General features: G+C 41.4%; 1 protein-coding gene across 3 annotated transcripts in view; it reads right to left on the bottom strand.

The window, feature by feature from the left end:
* The window catches only part of LUZP2 (leucine zipper protein 2), a 320,774-nt gene that overhangs the window by 122,300 nt on the left and 176,801 nt on the right, over nt 1–21,673 (bottom strand). For all 3 annotated transcript variants that reach the window (XM_077929673.1, XM_028729249.2, XM_077929685.1), the window contains exon 5: nt 17,982–18,044. In XM_077929673.1, the coding sequence (XP_077785799.1) occupies nt 17,982–18,044 (63 nt within the window). The remainder of the gene's footprint in view (nt 1–17,981; nt 18,045–21,673) is intronic.

Here is a 21,673-nt window from a genome sequence, read left to right as displayed (position 1 = left end):
TCATGCCCATGCAGCTTAGCTATTGGTCAGGGATGATGGGTACTGTGGTCCAACAACATCTGGGGATCCATGGTTGAAAAACACTGCTCTACATTGACTGGCACTGACACTCCAGGGTTTCCTATGGTAAACATTCCTAGATTGGAGATTCCAGAGATTGAATCTCAAATTTTCTGCATGAAAAGTGTGTTCTGCATGAAAAGTGTGTTCTACTGAGCTACAGTCCCTATGGGTCCTTTTCCCTTACACCACTGTCAAAACATCATTTATGAACTGAAAAATAGCAAGCAACTCTTTTCATCAATCATCTCTGTGTGTGTGGTTTTTTCCTCTACCACCACAACTATAAAAAGATTATGAATGCATGTTGTCAGAATTCCTGCTTTAGGCACCTCTTCCAGATAAAATCATGCAATGCCATGGCCATAAGACACAGGAAATATGTCAGTTGTCACTTTCAACTACTATTTAATAGCTATGTCAACAAATACAAGGAGGGCACACACATCATTTTGCTTGTGTATTTTAAGGCTGCAATCCTAAGCATATATATGTGGAAGTAAGTCATATTGAAATCAAACTTCCATTTAAATATAGCTGTGATCAGGATGCACAAGGTTAAAATTAGCCAGGGGCTCTCTGTTGTTGCAGCTAACTTCAGGGAGAAAGGAGCTGGGAGAGAAATAAATAGCCATGTGGGTCCACGTTTTGTGATACTTTGGGCCCACATCACCAGAAGTTTCACAAGAATCAGAATTTAATCTCTTTTCATTTTAATCCTTGGAAATGAGAGGTGAAAGCAGGACCTATACCTGACTTCTTGAATCTTCAGTTGGATAATGAAAGCAGGGCATCCCAACCAATTCCACAAAAGACCACAGTGGGTTCTGACTGGTTGCTTTTTAAGAGACTAGGACTTTTTTCTGGTCATCCCTGATTGGCTATTGGGCTATTCTACCTCAAATGTGCCCTTAAATGGTAGTAATGCCTCTTGCTTGTTGGCATGGAGGATGGAGATATATTTGTGTGAGAGAGGGACTGTAGAAACCTCTGACATTTGTGTGGCTTGAAAGCAACCTACTATCTGTCGTTCCACCCACTCTTGCCTCTGTCACTCTCCACCATGGACACGTGGCCTGTGGGATATCACCCAATAAGGAATGCAGCTCTCAGGCCTTTGATACGAAACAGAAGGAAGGATAGGACAGTGCACCCTATTAAGGACATCAAAAGAAGGACTTAATGTAACAGGATACACCTTAGGGTTGCCATATTTCAAATAGTGAAAATCCAGACAGAATAGCTGTTGAACATTTTCCCAATTTTCACCCAGACACTGCTCCACACAACCCTACAAACTGTTGGTGGGAATAGAAATGTAATGGTATACAAGGAATCAGGTTATTGGAAAACAGCCATTATAGGTTTTTCTGTTTGGGGGTTTTGTTTTGTTTTTGCAAAAGAAAAAAAATAGATACAGGTAAGAAGAAAATAAGCAATAATGGAAAAAATATGAAGAGAAGGAACAAAGTTGATAAGAACAATGAAAATCAAAGTCTTTCTTCCCAAGAAAGGAAAAATATAAATTATCTGAGATCTTGTTTCCTGCTGTGATAAAAGAGTACAGATTATCAATATGAAAAAAGCCAGTGAGAAAATATAGAAGTGACCTTGAATGCATATTGTAAAAAAAGTCTCTTGAAGCATATATCAGCTGTGGCTACAGTCCATGTCAACAAAGAAATGTCCCATTGAAGTCAATACTTTTTAAAAACTTGATTTTAACATAATTTTTTGTTGACAATTTAATGTAGATTTTAGGTTCTTCATAAGCAGCTCAGATGTTTTATTTACCATTAAGCAGTATACAAATTTTGCTAAATAAAATAAATAATTGGAGTTTTATCCTAAAGTGTTATATTATTTTAGCATGTTTCATGTCACATTTAAGGCTTCATTCCAACCCACCTGCCCTTTGTGCCAGGCTGGAAGCAGGGTGGGGGGGCGGGCTTGGATTGTACAGAGATGTTCCTCTGCTCAGACCTCCGGGCTTCTGCTAACCTCTGCCCATCCTGCCCACAAAACATGCAGGCGGGCTGAAGTACCACTGGTGGGATCTTTGCTGGAAGTAGTGTGTGGAAAATTCCAAAACTGTGTGTTTTGTGGATTAGGGCAGGCTTAGTTGTCCTTGCCCAAGTACTGCTATCACTTGACAGCATCTGCCTAGTGGCTGTGCCAGGTCTAGTAATTTGCCTGCCCCAGTGGTACAGGGATTTGTTGTCCACTCTGGCTGATGTGAGTGACAGGACTGAGATTGCATCAATTTGTCATACCCCATTGGCCGGGGTTTGTATTGTTATGTTAAAGAAGATAACACCACACTGTGTGGAAGAACTATAAGCCATAATCTTTTGCATTATGTTAATTATTTGTTTGCAGTTTTGTCAAATGGCTGCTAGAAATCATTGTAGTAGAAGTAGCTGTATACTTCTGAGGAGGATTTTAAATGTTGTTTCATTTTGTTTCCCACAACAATTTTGAACACAGTTTGAATTGTAAATACCTAACTGGGAGGAGGGACTGCTCTCCTAGCAGAATCCAATATTTCATCAGGACATTGCAACACAGAGCTTAACAGTCTCTGAGTATAATGGCACTAGCTAGAGGCTGCACAATGTCTTGTGCAACACACATGTTGGATTCAGCAGTTGTGCTCTTGAAAGAACAAGGTTCCATGAGCACAATGGCTATTGTGTTGTGACTGGCCTGACACAACTGGATACCATCCATCGCATTGGGGTTCAGCTGGCACTCTGCCAAGAGGCAGTTTAACTGATGCTTTTGCCCCAGAGGGTCTTGTGCCTTAATAAGTTTCAAATTATAACAGTCGGTCAGAATGCGCAGCTATTATATAATTTAGTGGAACATAAAGAGGTCAACTTCTTTTGTAGGCATTCTATTAAAATCTGATGGCCACAGTTGTAAACCAATGAAGCTTTGGGATTACAGTGAATGTTCTTAGCTGGAATGTTTTGGCTGTAGAGAATATAATGCTCAGCACTGTTTAGTGGGTAGTTAGGCAGTCTTTGAGAGGAGAGCGGCCGAAACAACAACTTAAGCTGAAATCACGGAAAGCAACAGTCAAGAAGGTCTGCAAAGAGGAAGAGACTCCAGTTGCAGTTTTTGGAAAGAGCTGAGGCCAGTGTGTCAGCCGTTAACCTGAAGAAACAGAAAGTTCCCTCACTAGGAAGACATCTGGTGAAGACCCAGAAAGGCCTCTAAGGTAAGGGGGGGGGGAATTGGGTGGGTGGGATTTCCGGTGAAGTCTTCTAATTAGCCTGCAGAATGAAGCTAACAGGATAATTGGTATCAGTATAGCAACAGGAACTAGAGCAAGTGCACAGCCATCTTTTTAAAGCAGGAGTACAGCATTAATGTAAATGGAGCAACAGTAGTATTGATAAGTCGTTATTAAGCAAAGTATCGCAACATATTCAACCTGCAAATAAATCTATCTTGTTATGTTATTTTAAGCTAAAATGAAAGTTATTTAGCTTTAACTTTCCAATCCTGGTCTTTTTGTCCCATTCTTATAGCCCACTACTTTAAGTGAGTAAATGCATACAGAGGCATCCCCACCCTTCCTGGGTTTTAATGATGGCAATGGGGAGATAAGACAGATAAGGAAAGCAGATACTCTTTAATATGTGGTGTATTTGACAGAGTTCCTGTGCATGATAATAATATAGTGGTGAGAATATTAAACCACAGCTGGCTGCATTCACTGTAAGTGGTCATAGTGAGGGTTGGCATCAATCATTTGAGCGATGGGGGAAACATTACCCTTTGTGTGGCCAGTGTCATTGCGTGACCAGGCGGTGACAGACCCAGCCCCCAGGGATCATAAGGAAGGAATAAAGACTCTGACAACGTTATATGGAATTAAAATTAGGCCACAACTTTATTAAATTTCTGAATATAGGAAGACCTTGGCTTAGGCCTTAGGCCAACTGGGGGGAACTGGAGCTCATCAGGGTAAATGGGATATGGGGGTGCTCTGCAAGATGTAAGTGTAGCAGGCAGCCAGGCCATATCCCTGCACACAGGGTAGTTCACTGACGACTTCTCAGTGTATGGCCAGTGACACTCATATATATAACCCCTTTAAGAGGGGACCCTGGAATCGCCGCTGCAGGGGGTTGAGTCACCACTTCATGCCCCCCCCCCCCAAATAGGGAAGAAAAGACTAAAGGATTCCACCCAAGGCCATAACCGCCAAAGTTGTGATGAATTGCTACGGGGAAGACAAAACCTGCCAATGTAGGAAAATTTCTTCCCGGTCCTTCAACAGCAACCAGTCAAAGACCATAGCAGTGCCCACTAAACAGGAAGAAAAAGTTAATCTGCAAACAAGAAACATTAAACAAAGGGAAGGTAGGGAGGGTGAATCTACAGAGCTGACTGCCTGGCTATTGTCGGCTCCACCCCCTATTTATAAATGGGGCTGGCCCCACCTCCCAGCAAGAAACTTGATTACTGAGGCTGGGCATGAACCTCCAAAAATTAACACTGAGAGGCAAGCCAGCCCCTGTTTGCCAGTAAGTTCCCTGGGAACTGTAGCACCACACGTGATCCTGCAAAGTGCACCCACAATGTAAAGTGTGAGTGCTCATTATATGACTCAATCTGTAGATGGCACTGGATTTAGTTGTGTCTGGGACGAATCAGGATTTTCTTATACAGTGGTATCTCTTGTTGTGAACGAGATCTGTTCCGGAGGCCCCTTCACAACGTGAAAAGCCCGCAACCTGAAGCGCCATATCTGCGCAGGTGGTGCTTGTGTGCATGCACAAGGTGTGATTTAGCACTACTGCGCATGTGGTGAAACCTGGAAGTAACCCTTTCCGGTACTTCCGGGTTGCCGCAGGACACAACCTGAAAAAACGTAACATGAAACAAATGTAACATGAGGTATGACTGTTACTTTTCTGTTCTCAATGGAGAAAGACGGTACAGTAAGCTCATTGTCTGGCTTCCAGAATGGTGCATCCTCTAAGTCTCCTATGACACCCTCACTCCCAGTTTCATGGTGACAGTCAAATCTGGTTGGTTACATGGTAATGTGGCATTAGCACATTTATGATATCTTCCTTGATTGGCTGAGGTCATTTTGGATTAGAAAAAACATGAAAGCAGCAGCAGGGAGGTAAATGGCAGTAAAAGCAGCTACCAAAAATGAGGAGGAGATAGTAGCTTTCCCTATTGTCCTTCACATGTGGGTTTTTGTCCTCATTTTAAAATCTGGGGATTATGAGAAATTTGGCCTTGTACCCTTTGCTGATGAATTTAGTTTTAGAAAAGGCAATAAGGATAGTAATGCAAATTGATGCAAGCACTGTGAGTTTTATCATGTAAGTCATTTGGCTGGTGGCACTGAGGAAAAATAAGTTAAAGAAAATGTTGACATGATTGAAAATAACTGATTTGAAGATTGAAATATTCATTAATCAGGCTGGATAAGGCTTTATAAAGGTAAAATGGAAGGTACTTGAAATGTAAATTAATTTGAGCTGAATAATTATACATGTTAAATAGGTAGTTTTAGGCTTCTTGAAGTGTTAATATTTGGGACTAATGAACTGTAAAATGATGATGGGGGAAGAAATTCAAATAAATGGAAATCTCCGTTTGCTGCTTTTCTTACTGAAATCTAAGCATGCTTCTAGAATTTTAGGTAGGACCTTGCAGCAGTTTCGCTCATAGCATACTCTCTCAACCTCTACCCATCAAGGGTAATATGAGCTAGCTGAGAGTACAGGGTGTGCCTAGTGTATATTTGTGGGTAGGTGGAGAGGTGCCTGGTTCCTTGAAGGAGTGTGATTACTCCTAAATATGACCTCCTTGGTCCTTGAAGTACTTGGCATCATCCACCCATGCACAAATGCCCTTTTTTGAGTACAGTGGTACCTCTGCTTATGAGCACCTCTGGTTACGTATCCTTTGGGATACGCACGTGGCAAACCTGGAAGTATTTTTCTGGGTTTCGCCGTGCGCACATGCGCAGAAGCACTCTACCGCACCACGCACATGCACAGAACAGCCACCTCTGGTTGTAAAAACCTCAGCATCTGACTGGAGCTCCAGAACAGATCCCTTCCACAACTGGAGGTACCACTGTAAAGTGCTTGAGAGAATAGTGACAGTTCAGCTGCAGAACGGATTATCTTGACAAATTTCAGTCTGGGTTGAGGCCTGGATGAATCAGCCTTGGTCACCCTGATGGATGAAAAAGTGGCGTAGCGTGGCTTGCCAGTGCCCAGGGCAAGGCAAGTATTTTGCACCCCCTAACCCATGCTCATTAATTGTTCCTCATCATCCTGGAAAAAAGTGACAAGTGGGGTGTTCTGTCCTGTGCCTGCTGTTGTTCAATATCTTTATAAGTAACTTAGATGAAGGAATTGATACTCATCAAATCTGCAGCTGACACCAAACTGGGATATATGTATTATATTAGGGGACATTGCACACACGCACATATATGGTGAAATTACATAAAAATACATATCTTATGAGAAGTACGCACAATGTACTTTGTGGGGGGGGGGGAACAGAATGCAAACTGGGAAATTGGCTAACTGAATTTAAAACTTTTTTAAAAAAATGAAATTGAGAGAAACAGGAATTGACACAACTGTCACTCCTTAGCATACTCCCCCACACACCAATTACCTCAGAAAATGCATATGAACATTCTGTGACTCATGACAATTCAGATGCTAACGTAGTTCATTAAACAATCGGGAGATTTTAAATGAAATAGGGTCACATACTCTTAAGTTACCATTTAAAAATGTATTGAATGTCAACTGTATCTGTTATTGGCCTAAAATAGAAGGTATAGCAACACCACATTTTCTTGTGATTTTCACATCACTAGAATCCACTACCATATTTTTAAAGCAGCTACAATGAAACAACTGTAACCGATTCCAGAATCTCTTATATAGAGTCTCTGAGGTAAAGGTAAAGGTACCCCTGACCGTCCAGTTGCGGATGACTCTGGGGTTGTGGCGCTCATCTCGCTCTATAGGCCGAGGGAGCCAGCGTTTGTCTGCAGACAGCTTCTGGGTCATGTGGCCAGCATGACTAAGCCGCTTCTGGCGAACGAGAGCAGCGCACGGAAATGCCATTTACCTTTCCGCCAGAGCAGTACCTATTTATTTACTTGAACTTCTTGACGTGCTTCCAGACTGCTAGGTTGGCAGGAGGTGGGACTGAGCAACGGGAGCTCACCCCATCATGGGGATTCGAACCGCCAACCTTCCCATTGGCAAGCCCTAGGCTCTGTAGTTTAGACCACAGCACCACCCGCATCCCTCTCTATAGAGTCTCTGAAACTGAGTACAAAACATTAAGTGTGGGCTGATTATTTATCTTACTGCTGGTACGTCCAAGGATTTAATCTTGAGATGCATGAGGTAATTTCATATACCGTTTAAACCAAATAATCCATGCTTTGTATATCATCTTTGTAGAAGAGAGCATAAGGAGAAAGGTTATCTGTGTTAATGGCTCAAATGTCAGTGCTTCCTTTAATCCATTCTTCACTGGTTACATGTTTGACTTTGTTCTGCTTGAACTATGGGACTGTACTGCCTGTAACCCAACTTTCTGAATGAATCTGTGCTCCTTTTATCACTTCCCTAATTATGTAGCAAGCCTGACACACAAAATCTTCTACAAGATTTTCAAGCAACCCCGCTAGCTCTGATTCACATTTTATAATCTCACTTCTTTGGTACACTTAAGACTTCTTTGATTCCTTAAGAATATCTGCATTTTCCCCCCATTGTTGATTGAAATGTTTTCAGCAGTGATCGCAAACTGTAGTCTACTGGCCATTCCATTCAGGTGGACTGTGGAAAGGTTGCAGAAAGGTAGAGAATATACATACGTGGACCTGCACTTACATTTCTTTTCCTGGCATTCATTTTTGCCCTGGGCTGGATTTATCAAATAGGTTAACAATGTCCTGACCTAGGGCTCATGTTTTTCAAAATCTGGCTTTGCTATACAGTCTACCATTCAAACCCGCCACCCTTAAAATATTACCAGTTAAAGGGTCCCTTTTCAGAATCCTGGCCAATACACCACTGTTTTGGATTACAATACTGGTACCGGGTGGCGCTGTGGGTAAAAGCCTCAGTGCCTAGGGCTTGCCGATCGAAAGGCCGGCGGTTCGAATCCCCGCGGTGGGGTGCGCTCCCGTTGCTCGGTCCCAGTGCCTGCCAACCTAGCAGTTCGAAAGCACCCCCGGGTGCAAGTAGATAAATAGGGACCACTTACTAGCGGGAAGGTAAACGGTGTTCCGTGTGCAGCTCTGGCTCGCCAGAGCAACGTTGTCACGCTGGCCACGTGACCCGGAAGTGTCTCCGGACAGCGCTGGCCCCCGGCCTCTTGAGTGAGATGGGCGCACAACCCTAGAGTCTGTCAAGACTGGCCTGTACGGGCAGGGGTACCTTTACCTTTACCTTACTGGTACCTCAAAAATAAAAAATTAAGTGGTCTGCTAAGACAACCAGCAATGTTCAAGTAGTGCAAATTTTATGAACTGTTGCAATAGGGGAACTCACCTGTCTAACTATGCAGTTGGTAATACAATCCATATAGCAATAACCATTTCCCGTATTTTCCCTCTTTTGCCTTTGGTCCTTACATTTTTTAAAACCAGATGCTGACAAAGGCATGTGACACTCCTAGACTCCCAATGGCATGAAATTCTGCTCATACAATTGAACTTTTCCTTCCTCTTCTCTTCCCTTTAGCCCTTCATACATCAGTAAAATCTGCTCTGCCGAGTTGGGGGACATTTTGGACAAAATGTTTGGGCATGGATCAGAGTTGTAAGTAACTTGTATGTTGTGCAAAGAACATTCAAGTGTCTTGACTCATAAAAGTTAAACTGTATTACCCTGATCAATAGACAACAGGATCTAGCAGGTAGGCGTGATTGTTCCAGTGCAGATATTCCAGCAGCATAACTTAAATGAGGGCTCGATGAGTCACATTTGAAAAGCCCCTTTCCTACACAATAATCCATTCTGTACAAATGAGAGCTGGGACACATGCTTTTTCCATTGTGGAAACAGCTCTACATGTGAGCTGATACCATATGCTGAGGTAATTAAACTGCCATTATGAACATCACTAAGAGCAAGCACTCAAGAGTAGTACTTAGCAGAGTCACATGGTCATCTCAACATGTGTGACCAATGGATCCCAATGGCATGCAGCTTACAGTACCAGAGCTATTTATATGACCTTAGATATATTGTTTTCCATCACACTTATATATTAGAACATACAGAGAAACAGAAACTTCAGCAACAGCTTTTCTAGTTTTTTTATGCATTTAGATTATTCTAACTATAAAAGAGGGACGCGGGTGGCGCTGTGGGTAAAAGCCTCAGCGCCTAGGGCTTGCCGATCGAAAGGTCGGCGGTTTGAATCCCCGCGGCGGGGTGCGCTCCCGTTGCTCGGTCCCAGTGCCTGCCAACCTAGCAGTTCGAAAGCACCCCCGGGTGCAAGTAGATAAATAGGGACCGCTTTCTAGCGGGAAGGTAAACGGTGTTCCGTGTGCTGCGCTGGCTCGCCAGATGCAGCTTGTCACGCTGGCCACGTGACCCGGAAGTGTCTCCGGACAGCGCTGGCCCCCGGCCTCTAGAGTGAGATGGGCGCACAACCCTAGAGTCTGGCAAGACTGGCCCGTACGGGCAGGGGTACCTTTAACTATAAAAGTGTTACTGTCACTGGGAATTTCTCTGCCTCCACCTCTCATTGTTAGCTATTTTACACTGGGAAAATGTACACTGTGTACAGGAAAATACATAATGCAGTGATGGCACATCATACATTGTATTTACCTAAACATTACAAGGAAGAGGTCAAAAGAGATATGAAGCAGTGGCAGTCTAGTTAATCCCTTGCTGTGTTAAGTGCTGTCAAAAATGCAATGCGTACTCTAAGATTTTTTGAAAGGTATGTCTATGCCTGGAATCCTAAGAGGTTTAGCAATGACATGTGGTTGTCTTATATCATGGGAATGTTCTTTTAATAAATAAAACATTACTAACACAATGTGAATAATAAGTTTCAAGGAACTTCCACACATATATAAAGGTAAAGGGACCCCTGACCATTAGGTCCAGTCGTGACCAACTCTGGGGTTGCGGCGCTCATCTCACTTTATTGGCCAAGGGAGCCGGCATACAGCTTCCAGGTCATGTGGCCAGCATGACTAAGCCACTTCTGGCGAACCAGAGCAGCGCACAGAAACGCTGTTTACCTTCCCGCTGGAGCAGTACTTATTTATCTACTTGCACTTTGACGTGTTTTCGAACTGCTAGGTTGGCTGGAGCAGGGACCAAGCAACGGGAGCTCACCCCGTCGTGGGGATTCGAACTGCCGACCTTCTGATCGGCAAGTCCTAGGCTCTGTGGTTTAACCCACAGCACCACCTGTGTCCCTCCACACATATATACTGACCCTCTTAGGTGAGGCTTGTAAATGGTCAATCACTTACCTGTGGTGAATAACATGGCATCCAGGCAAACAGGAAAGCTTTTAGAAATAGGGAGACTGTTGGTTCCTTCTCTCTTTTTGACTCTCATTCCTTCATTTAAACGTCGTCCCAATGTGCCACAAATGCCCAATATAATGTGGGATGTGTTTTAATGGGTAGGAGAGGATATATTACAGTACTTGCAATTAATTGCTCAAGACACCCATGTGTGTGGGTTGAACATCCCACCTTTGACAGCAAAATGCAAAGCATAGGAGTTATGCTTGTTTTGAGCAAGCCCAGCTATGATGTAAGTTGGCTCTCCCTTTCTTACCCACTTAACAAAGAATCAGACAACAACTTGGGAAGTAAGTTTAAAAATATAATTTGCTTAGTTATAACCTTGCATTGGTTCACAGCAATGGCAGCAATAAAAACTATGCAGCTAAATACTTATATTTACAGTATAACCAGCCTCAGGCCACAGGCGTAGCCAGGGGGGCAATCAATAAAAATACTTAAGTAAAGTTCTTGCCCCCTAACATGAAGCCTGTCCCCCAACATAAATCCTGGCTATAGCCATCCCATGCCTCAGGCATTTGCCTGTGCTGGACCAAGCAGAGGCATGTCTCCATTGTTGATCAAGAAGAGAGAGGGAGGCGAAGGAAGTACTATATGGTCCTTCCTCTTCAGGAGAGGAGGGGAAATGACATCACACAGAGCCCTCTCAACCAATTGTATTTCTATGGTCTGAGTATCTGCCTATCAGCAGCATAGCTCTGTGAACTTAGCCTCTTCTCATGCTAACCAGCAAGAATATCTATTTGCTAGGTTTGGCTGCTAATCTCCCACATATTGATAGGTGAGGTAGTAAACATTTTAATGGGCTAGTAACTTCTATGGATTTATTTGCAAGATCATCTGCTGTCTTGATTTATCCTGATTTATCCTGCCCCACAAGTCTCCATAAAGCAAGTTATGAGTCTGTAAAGGGCACATGTATGGACCTATAGCTATATTCATGTGGTTGTTTCATGCAGCTGGTGACCTCTATGCATGGAAAAGAAAATCTGAAAGGCTTGTCACAAGACCAAGAAAATTCTCCACTAAATTATCTTGAAGAGGTCCTCTGGAGAAAAAAAGTAGATCTTTCCTACAGTTCATTTTGTTCTGTGTTTTTAACTGGTTTTGTAACTCAGTACAAAGAGAGACTCAAGTGCTCCCTTAATTCTTCTTTCCAGAAGCTCTGACATTTATATCTTTCTACCTTAATAATAATAGTTTGGTGACCCATTTCTATAAGCTATTATATTGACAAAGAGGTTCACAGGGTCCTGCTGTGCCTATTCAACTCGGTTGCTATGGGAAAATATTTACTGCTTTTTACAGATGTAGGAACCTAATCTAACCTCAGCTCAAATCCCGTCAATGGCATTGATGCACTCACCATAGTGTGTAGCACAGTTGTGTTGTGCAGCAATTCCACTTGGCTACCAGCCTCAGAAAGCCTCCTAATTGACCAGTTGACCTGGTTCCCAAGGCTACTCTGGGCACCAGATTTCCTTTTACATCCTGCTCACCCACTTGTGCTGTTTAGCAATGGAGCTGCAGCACTGTCAGCTGGGCTCTATTTTCCTCTTTCCCAGTCCATTGCATGGATAACAAATGGCAAGGTGGAGGAGATTGCCTCACTCATTCTCCAAGTGGTGTTTTGCTTTCCTCATTTGGAAGGGCAGGGTCCATAGACATGTTGTGAATGTTGTTGTTTTTAAACAAGCATAGTACATACATGCATCTGGAAGGGCTGCTAAGAAGGCCTTAGAGGCATCGTAAGGGGCTTTCACTGGCTCTAGAGCTGGTATCAGAATTGGAAGACCAGTCCAATGTTCCCGAATAAAAGTGGAAGGCTTCAAAAAGAAGTTGAATTGGACTTAGGTGGCGTAAGGAGAAAACCACTTAAAACTTCTCCCATACAAACTTTCCCGTAGCACCTGAGATGTAGAGAGAAAACTCTGCTCAATGTATCTTCCATTCATTAACAAACTCGTCTAGGCAGCTTGGATTTGGGCACTCATTTTCTGAACAACTCTTTCAAGGGCAATGCCCACCAAGCTTTATCATTGTCTACATTTCACTGGTTCCTGAAAACTTATTGTAAAACGGCATTTTAATTTGTGTTTTGAATGTGAAAGATAAAGAATGCATGATAATGCAATCCTATGTATTTACTCAAAGGTTTCACTAGGTTCAGTGGGGCTCACCTTTTAGTCAGCCTGCAAAAGATTGCAGGCAAGACATGCTGTACTGGTCATACTTTTCTATCACTAGCCTTCTGGGCTTTTTTTTTTTAAATTATAGTTTACATTTTAATTTTAAATTGAATGTTAAATTGTATGTTTAATTTTGTGTTCCACATTGGAAAGCATCTGAAAAGGAAACCTATCTGTATATATAGTATAAATATAAATAAACTATAGATAGGCCAGAGTTCTTAGCTTGCATTGTATGCCTGCCTACAAGCATCTTTGGCAAGCAGCCTTTAAAAATTATATATAGGAAACTCTTTCAGGCAGAATCAATGCAATTCATCACAAAGATTTTGCCGGTACCATTAATCCCACATATTTTTTTCTATTTCCTTTAATGTAAGGATTGCTTTTCACTTACATTAACTATGGGGTGAAAAATGTAATAAGTTTTTTCTACAACTTTGTGAGGGTTTGTTCTTTTTTAAAACCAAAAGTATATCCGCCAACACTGGAAAATGGCATGCTAGGATTTTTGACTTACAACAATATTTGATCTTATTTGAGTTCCTCAGGTCTTTGTCTCAGGATTAACTGAACCAGTTGTCTGTTTTGAAGGTGAAAGGTAAGATCAGTGCTTTTTTCTGGGGGGACACAAGGGGACGCATACCCCAAAATGTTTTGTGAATCTTTGTACTTTTGTCCATTTAATGTATTTCTTTTTCCTGATTTGAACTATAAAATGGTGGTTTTCTTGAGTCAAAATGAGTACTCCTAAACATTTTTTTAGAAAAAAGCACTGGGTAAGATAAATGGCTCATTGATCCTGTGCTGCGGTTGATTTCAGAGAAAAGAGGGTGAACCTACCCATCACTTTTGTGTTGCCCCCTTCCCATTGAGATACAAAAAGATATAACTAGCGTCAGTACAACAAACTGGTTCCGGCAGCTTCAACTCCCACCCCACCACTCAAATCTAAGGGATTCTAGGCTGTACTCTGCTAGCAGCAGGTTTTGGACATCAAGATGGAGATATGGCACCCTTTTGTGTTCAGCTGTTTGCCTGGAATATTTATTAACAGGTCCTGAAGAATCCAAGAACGACATCTATATGTTTACACATGCATTTCCTTGGGAACTGCTTATATTTTCCATTTCCATTTCTATTTAAACTTTGCTTGATTGCATTGCAAACAGCACTTTTAATTTAATTTACTACATAGCGGTAAGGCCCAGCATGTCAAACAATATGCTCTTTTTTATATATATAAAAAAGCAAGTATCTGGTAGGTACACTCCTGGTGACACATGTTTTAATAAGAATTAAAATCAACCTTTTAAACTTTAGTTTGATTTTGCAAATGGTCATATTTCTTATGTTCTGAGCCTTGCAGTCAGATCCAGCTATGCTATAACTCCCACACTCAGGAGATTTTTGTTTGCCCCCTCCAGCCTAAGAAACCTACCACAGCTATATGCACCAACCATGGTATTACTATTACTATTAAATATATTATCTACCCTTCACCAGCAAGTTCCAGGGTGGGTTACAACAATTAAAGAGTGGGAAATTAAACAGATTACAGCCACAAGAATAGAGGAGGCTCTGAAAGCACACATATCAGATGTCAAAGGTCAGGGAAAATAACCTACCCAAAGGGAATTTAACCCACGACCTCACAGCACATGTGGGTTTTAGTCAGCCATTGCTTACTTTTAGCCCCTCTCCCATGGGTTGAGCTGGTTGGGTGCCTACTGATACAGTGTACTCAGATCACCAGGCATTGGCTTTTAACACAACCATAGTTTCCTTTGGGTTTTGATTCAGTGACCACCCATAGCATGACCACTAAAGTTTGACTGTCAGTATGACTCAAGGCTTTTCATCAGCAAACTTGTGAGACTGCATTGCACATACAGTGGTACCTCGGGTTAAGAACTTAATTCATTCTGGAGGTCTGTTCTTAACCTGAAACTGTTCTTAACCTGAAACACCACTTTAGCTAATGGGGCCTCCCGCTGCCACTGTACGATTTCTGTTCTTATCCAGAAGCAAAGTTCTGAACCCGAGGTAATATTTCTGGGTTAGCAGAGTCTGTAACCTGAAGCGTATGTAACCTGAAGCGTATATAACCCGAGGTACCACTGTATAAACAACCAAATCATCTCCCTGTTCAATTTCCAACAACAGAAAAGGGTATTCTTTTGATCCCTTGCTTCCTTGGGGTTATTAAAGGTGGTAAAGCTAAACTTCGCAAGCTTACAGAAAAGTATGACCACAGAGTTAGCAGTGCATCCAGGCGACAAGGATGTTTACAAAAAGGCCAGTGCTTTGCATTTTTGTTCACTGAAACATGCTGATGAAAGCACTGCAAAGTTCCAGTCTTGTTTAAAGAATAGCATTCATCAAAATTCATTAGGCACCGCTAGGTGAACCGATGCAGGCAGTCCCAAAGCAGCCATAAGCTTCCATTTCATACCTTTTATTTTTATGCGTCTTTTAAAGCATTTTATGTGAAAGGAGAACATAGATTTTTGTATGACTCCCCAAGAGACATTTTAGCACATTTCCCATCCCAAAGAGGCTTGAGAGATTGCAGGTAGAAAATGAAATTGTCTCGCAGGAGCTGGTGGGTGACAAATGCTTCAACCAAGCTGATATATAATATAAAGTGGCAGAGAAGATCAAAGCTCTTTATGCTACCAGGGATCAAATACTTCACACAGCTGGAGGAGCTGCAAACCCCAAAATGTGCTAAAATGATATCCAATGGTTTGAAGAAACCTAAATTGAGTTATTTCTTAATATCACCTTTACCCGAAAACAGGCAGCTTAAAAACAACGAAATGTAATGCAGGTATTTTTGGTGTTTATGATACTAACTCTGTAGAGATGGGGGCGAAATTTGTTTCTTTTGCATTGTAATGTGAACCTACCTAATTTGTACTTCCCAAACCAAAGTGGAGTTATCCTTTGAAATTTGCACTGCTGTGATTTTTGAGATGCTGTTCTCCATCCAAATGCATGTGTACATATAGGCATATATTGGGGGAAAGTGTGTATTTTAGTGAAAATAGTACAAGAATGCCTGTATATTCCTGCCTGATCACTAAGGTCTGCAAGTGAGGCCCTCTGGGTCATACTGCAGCCTGCAGAAACCCATTTGGCAGTGACCAGGGAGAGGGCTTTTCTCTATTGTAATGCCCACCCTGTGTCATTTGCATCCCCTCCTGAAAGCAGGAGCCAGTGGTGATATGCTTCTGGCACATATTTATTCACTCACTCCTCTCAACTGCTCCACTAAGTTACATGCAAATGCTATATTGCATTCACTGCATGTACTGAGCTTTTTTCATGGATTTTTTATTTTAGATTATTTTAAACCACCTTGACTTTTTTTTTTTTAAAAAAAGCTGCCAGATAAATTATTTTGATACAGTAAATGATGTTAGGGGAAATCTCTTGCAAAAATGTGTATCTTAGGACAAAAGCATGCCAACTGCATATGAATTTCCATGTGAACATAAAATAACATTTCTGATGCAGAAATGTGGTGAACTGACTGGAACAAATGAGGGAGAGAGGGAGAAACCAAAATTGTAAGATTTATCCATCTCCTCATTTACAACTTTAAAGATGGCTTAAAACTGTTTTGTTTAAATGTGCTTTTTTTCATTGACCAATTCACAGAATTTTGCTCCTGGTGCTCCTGCTTTTCACAAGTTTTTACACTGATTTCATTGTTATTATTTTACTGTGTTTGTGACTCACTTTGAGAATCTCATGGGGGGGGGAAGTTGTGTATAAATATTTATACAAAAATAAATAAATCAGCAAAACATAGCCACTTCTTCAAAAAAGGAGCGGATTCACAAGCCTACTGTAAATGCCCTTAAACGGTGAGGCAACAACTTCTCACAAACAACATCTCACCACAGAGCTGGTGAATTATTTGAATTTGGCCTTAATAGAACTTGATTGCTTTGAGAAACACTGTTTATTCATACACTCAAAGAAATGAATCACTGAACTCAGTGGAACCTACATCTGAGTAGGATTGTGCTGGGAATTTGATGTAATATAAGCAAAACCAGGTAGTTCCCATTTTCAATTGTACATTCTTTCTTTCTCACTTGTTTTTTGAAAGACAATAGAACCTGTTTAGGGTTGCCATGCGTCTGGAGTTTCTCGGACATATTCGGTATACTGTAGTCGGCAGTAGTGTCAGGACAGAAATCAGTAAAAAAAATAAATGTCCAGGGAAATCTGGACGTATGGCAACCCATGCTGGCAGGGTCGTTTGTGCCATTTACTAAAATAAAAGCTCCAAAATGTCATTTTTTGAAAATTTGCAAAACTTTTCTGGCTGGCTTTTCACTGTTTGAAATATGGCAACCCTATTGATAATCAGTCTTACTATAGAAAATTTCAAATACTTGTTTCCTCCTGTTTCAGAACATATAGTTAAAAATCCATTATTATATCTTAGCCATAAGAAAACCATTCACTAAAATGTCAAATTAAGGCAAACATACATAGTTATTTCTGAATGTTCATTTTTCAGTCGGGGCAGGGGCAAAGAATCCAGGACAAGAAAAACCAGTGAGGGGGAAATGCAGATTTCATGAAAAACAAGCAGACAGGAGTTTGGAACAGGCATGCTATTATAACAGGAAAAACCTGGGAAAGGCAGGCTTACCAAAAATACAAGTCACCAGAAGATAATCAGATATCAGAAGCATGCCAGATTAGCACTAAAACTCCAGGACAGAATTAACAACAAGGCAGGTGGGATAGAGTGGGGATGGCTAACCTGTTGGTCTACAAATGCTGCTGGACTACAAATCCCAACACTTGGCAGCCCCCTGGATACAGGTTCCAAACTTCAGGTCTTGAACACAAGATAGAATGTTGCACAATATATCATTAAGGGGTTAACTGGAGTCAGCAAAGACTATTTCCCTAGAATGGGGCCAGATTGCTCAAAGGAACAAGGTGTAAAAATATGGCAGAATAGAAACTGGGTATTGTAAATACCCCAGGCATCCAGTCTCTGTAACATTTTACTTAATTCCACAGAAACAAATACAGATATTTAATATACAGTAATTGTACACTATCATTAACGATGTACGTATTTTCGGTATGTTTCTGACAGCTAAGGATCCTCTTACCTCATTTTGAAGATCCCTGATCATTTTGCTCTTCCTTTCCATTTCAGTCTTCAAAAAGTTAATCTAAAAATGAAAAATAACCTTTTAATTGATTGCCATAAATCCATCCAAAAACTCCCAAGAGAGAGGCATTTTATACTTTTTATAGATCAACTTTTACCTGAGTACCTTTTAGACAGGGGATTCTTCTCTGTCCGCCCAAGCACTATTAACACCCTTTGATGAAACATTGGAAGAAGTCCTATATAACAACTTGGGCTACTTTTAGTGATACAAGGTTGAAGATGGCTAGGCAGCAGAAAAAGGAAACTGGAATGTATGGCAGAATGTGGAATGTATGGCAGAATTTGGCAGGTGTCTCCCTCAGAAAAACTTGCATAATAAATGGATGAGCATTAGTTAAACAGGATAAATTCTGGAGCATTTGGTTCTCATTCTTAATCATTCTCTAGGTTGGGTGGGGAGGTAAAAGTGAGAGTAATTCCCTTTGGAAAGATGCTTTACCTTGAGGAGATTATAGTGGATATATTATACTATGATCCCAGAATACAATGCAAGACTATATTTTCTGTTGTAAATAACACATGCACGGACAAAACACAACACATTGCTGTTTTTTTCTGGGGACTATACTACTTCAGGACATATTTGAGAGCACACATTGAAATGATCCAATTTTTTTTAAAAAAAGAAAACCTTTCTACACAGGGAAGGCTACTTTAGCAGACCAGAGTGTTTTGACTAGAAATCTTTCTTCTGACACTCCAACTTTCCTGATGGGGACAATTTTATCACTTTTCACATCATCTTATCCCTTTTTCAGAATGTTGCTTTTCTCCCTTTATTCCAGTCCTACCTATATAACTAGCATCTAAATAGCCTACAAGGAAAATTACTAGAGTTGAACGTGAGAAAAACAAACAAACCCTAATGCTGTGCCAAAATCTGTCCTCCAGTTTCTTGAAAGCCCCCCCCCCCCCCCCACTTTTCCTATCTCATTCTTGGGTCAATCAATAATTCCTTTAGACTATCCATGGATGCAGAATTTTTAGCTTATTTTATCACTGTGAGCCCCAAAGGATAAATGTGATTTTTTCTTCCAGCAAGCATTTCTCCAGTATTTTGCAGTCTCCCTCAATGTCCATTTTTCCTTTAAAAAAATAAATGCAAAGCCCCATGGGAGGAGTTGCCTCTTGTTATGTTCCCCGGGACTGTAACTGAAGTCTGGGGACCAGGGCTGCAGAGTTCACACCACTGGTGGTATCATTTGTAAAATGAAATACCGTAAATAACATTCACAAAGTCACTTTCAAGCAAGGTAAGTGCACCAAAAACTCTGCACCACAATAAAGAGAACTTCTCCTAATTTTCTGTCCCTTTTGATCTTTTTGAATGCAATTTGTTTTTTCATTACTTGATGGAAACTCTTTGGAATAAAATCTCAGACTTAAATATGATTGATTATGATACTCTCCATTGCCTTAATGCGCTCAGACTAAAAGAGATCCATTATTTCAGAAAAAAAGAAAAAATCAAAACAAAATAATATGTTCCATGTATAAAGCCTATGAAGGTGACATTCACAGCTTTTTGTCATGTGATAGGGCAGCTATCATACTTCTTACAAGCATCTTATTAATGCTCAGAATAAACCATATGATAAAATATTGACGAATATGCAGTGCCATAGTTATTTGCATTTCTCTACCATATATGTTACTTGGTCAGGAGGAATACACTGTCCCACATTCCTCTCATTCCCATCTCAGGGTTGCATGTGGAACTTCTCATATTTTATATCTGTTCAGTTATACATGATTGATTGTGGCTTCTGTATGATTCCTTCAAGGATTTCTGTAATGTTTGTATTTTATTATTTTATGTAGAATACTTGTACCCCACCCCCTTTGTAGACTTCAGACCCTGATGAAGTGGCTTACAAAAAAATCTCAAAATAAAAATCACACACAAATTGAGGTCAGGAACAGAAATTGCATGGTGTCCAAAGGAAACCAAGATTACTCAGACAGCATTTCCTGCCATCATCATTGATCTTCCCTGGTATGCCAGAGAGCAGCTCCCTAAGGTGTCCTGAGGCAAGGGAGTGAGGCTGAGCAGATGGATCTCACACAACCCATAATGAAAGGAAGTCTTCCCTTCATGTCAGTTGGTAGTTGCCAGGCAACAGCTCCTGAATTGGTCCTGTGAGGCAAGTGAGCGGGCCTAAGCAGCTGGACTTCTCTGAGCCCGAGACTGAAGGAGTCTTCCCTTCCTAGCAGTTGGATCTTGCCAGTCAACAGCTCTCAGAGAGGTGCCCCTGAGGCAAGGAATTTGCATGTGAGGATTAGTAAGTGTTGAAAGGTTCAGTCCCTTAACAATCTCCACAGCAACTATGGTGTTATAGCTAGGTATCTAGATAAAAAGGTAAAGGTAAAGGTACCCCTGCCCGTACGGGCCAGTCTTGACAGACTCTGGGGTTGTGCGCCATCTCACTCAAGAGGCCGGGGGCCAGCGCTGTCCAAAGACACTTCCGGTCACGTGGCCAGCGTGACGAAGTTGCTCTGGCGCAGCACACGGAAACGCCGTTTACCTTCCCGCCAGTAAGCGGTCTTTATTTATCTACTTGCACCCGGGGGTGCTTTCGAACTGCTAGGTTGGCAGGCGCTGGGACCGAGCAACGGGAGCGCACCCCGCCGCGGGGATTCGAACCGCCGACCTTTTGATCGGCAAGCCCTAGGCGCTGAGGCTTTTACCCACAGCGCCACCCGCGTCCCATAGGTATCTAGATACAGATATTTAAATTCAATAGATTTATCTCACTATAACTGTATTATTGTACTGTGTCAACCAGCTTAATTCCATGAATAACATTCCTCTTTATAGCTTCTTAAGTCTGTAAGGAAAAGCCTCTTGGCATTCACACCTCACTTCCAATAAGTCAGAACAACCTGATGAAGTAAATTCATTTCACACATTTTTCTTAAGTGACTTCAAAAGCCCTGAAGTAAGATCATTCTAAGCACTATTTACTGAATCTCTCCTGCTAATTCCCTCTTCAGTTGCACTAATTTTCCTCTTGTCTTCTTGAAAGATGCATAGGCAATGATTTTGTCAGATGTCTGGGTCTTAACTGCAACCCACAAGATTATCTGTGATGGGTCTCTGCGTTTGTGTTCATATAATGAGCAATCCCCTTTTTAAATCATCTGGGCGAAATTGAGATCAGAAACTAATGATGTATTACCGAGATGAACTATATAAGCAACGCAGAAGTGGTAAGAGATCAGCTACCCGGATCATCGTGGCATGGTGGGAAATACTTCAAACCTGTTACGTTTTCAACCATGAAACAGAAAAACAAATTAAAAGGAAACAGTTGTTATTTCGCTAAAGAAAGACACTCAGGCTACATCCTATACACACTTTCTTCATTGTACTAGGGATGGAATATAAATGGCTTCAGTCAACATTTTAAAACAACTCAACCCATAGTAGTCAAGAAATAAGTGGACAGGCAGCTTGTGGAGTAGTGTGGTAGCCAAGTTAGCTGATACCAAATTGTTCAGAGTTGTTAAAGCAAAAATATTTTGTGAAGAGCTCCATGAGGACTCCTGCAAACTGAGTCAAGGGGGGGTGTCTAAATTTCAATTGCATATATGCTTACAGTGGTACCTTGGGTTACAAACGCGTTG

The sequence above is a fragment of the Podarcis muralis genome, chromosome 1 (assembly GCF_964188315.1).
Source record: "Podarcis muralis chromosome 1, rPodMur119.hap1.1, whole genome shotgun sequence".
Classification (NCBI taxonomy): domain Eukaryota; kingdom Metazoa; phylum Chordata; class Lepidosauria; order Squamata; family Lacertidae; genus Podarcis; species Podarcis muralis.
The sequence above is the reverse complement of the archived record's forward strand: the minus strand, read 5'-3'. Positions and strand labels throughout refer to the sequence as shown.